At 81.2% G+C, this 362-nt stretch overlaps 1 protein-coding gene across 1 annotated transcript in view; it reads left to right on the top strand.

The window, feature by feature from the left end:
• Positions 1–362, top strand: part of Cpeb2 (cytoplasmic polyadenylation element binding protein 2) — a gene marked incomplete at its 5' end in the record, with an annotated part of 64,806 nt that overhangs the window by 483 nt on the left and 63,961 nt on the right. The window contains one exon of the mRNA XM_029560506.1: positions 1–358. This exon is cut by the window's left edge and continues 483 nt beyond it. Within this exon, the coding sequence (XP_029416366.1) occupies positions 1–358 (358 nt within the window). The remainder of the gene's footprint in view (positions 359–362) is intronic.

Genomic DNA, 362 nt, shown 5'->3' with positions numbered 1-362 from the left:
CGCCCCCCGCCCTCGCAGCACCGCCCGCCGCAGAACTCGGCCCCCCGGCCGCGCCCGGCCGAGCTGCCCCCGCTCCCGCAGCTCCCGCCGTCGCCGCCCGCAGCCCCGCGGCGCCGCCACGGAGGCAGCCCTCTCAAGAACCCGGGCGCGGGTGAGGGCAGCGCCGCCGAGCCCCTCGATGTGGGCCTGGCCGCCTCGACGCCGCCGCTGAACCCCGCGCCGGGCTCCATGGAGTCCCCCAACCACCCCCTGCTCAACAGTCCCAGCACCCTCCTGCCCGGCGGGCCGCTCGGCGCGGGCGCCTTCAGCAGCTTGCAGAGCCCGGACCTTCCGCACCCCGGCGGCGCGGGCGGGGGGGGCCC

Source organism: Nannospalax galili, unplaced genomic scaffold (genome assembly GCF_000622305.1).
Source record: "Nannospalax galili isolate Female #2095 unplaced genomic scaffold, S.galili_v1.0 scaffold271, whole genome shotgun sequence".
In the NCBI taxonomy this organism is placed as follows: domain Eukaryota; kingdom Metazoa; phylum Chordata; class Mammalia; order Rodentia; family Spalacidae; genus Nannospalax; species Nannospalax galili.
This window is presented reverse-complemented; position numbering and strand designations above follow the sequence as displayed.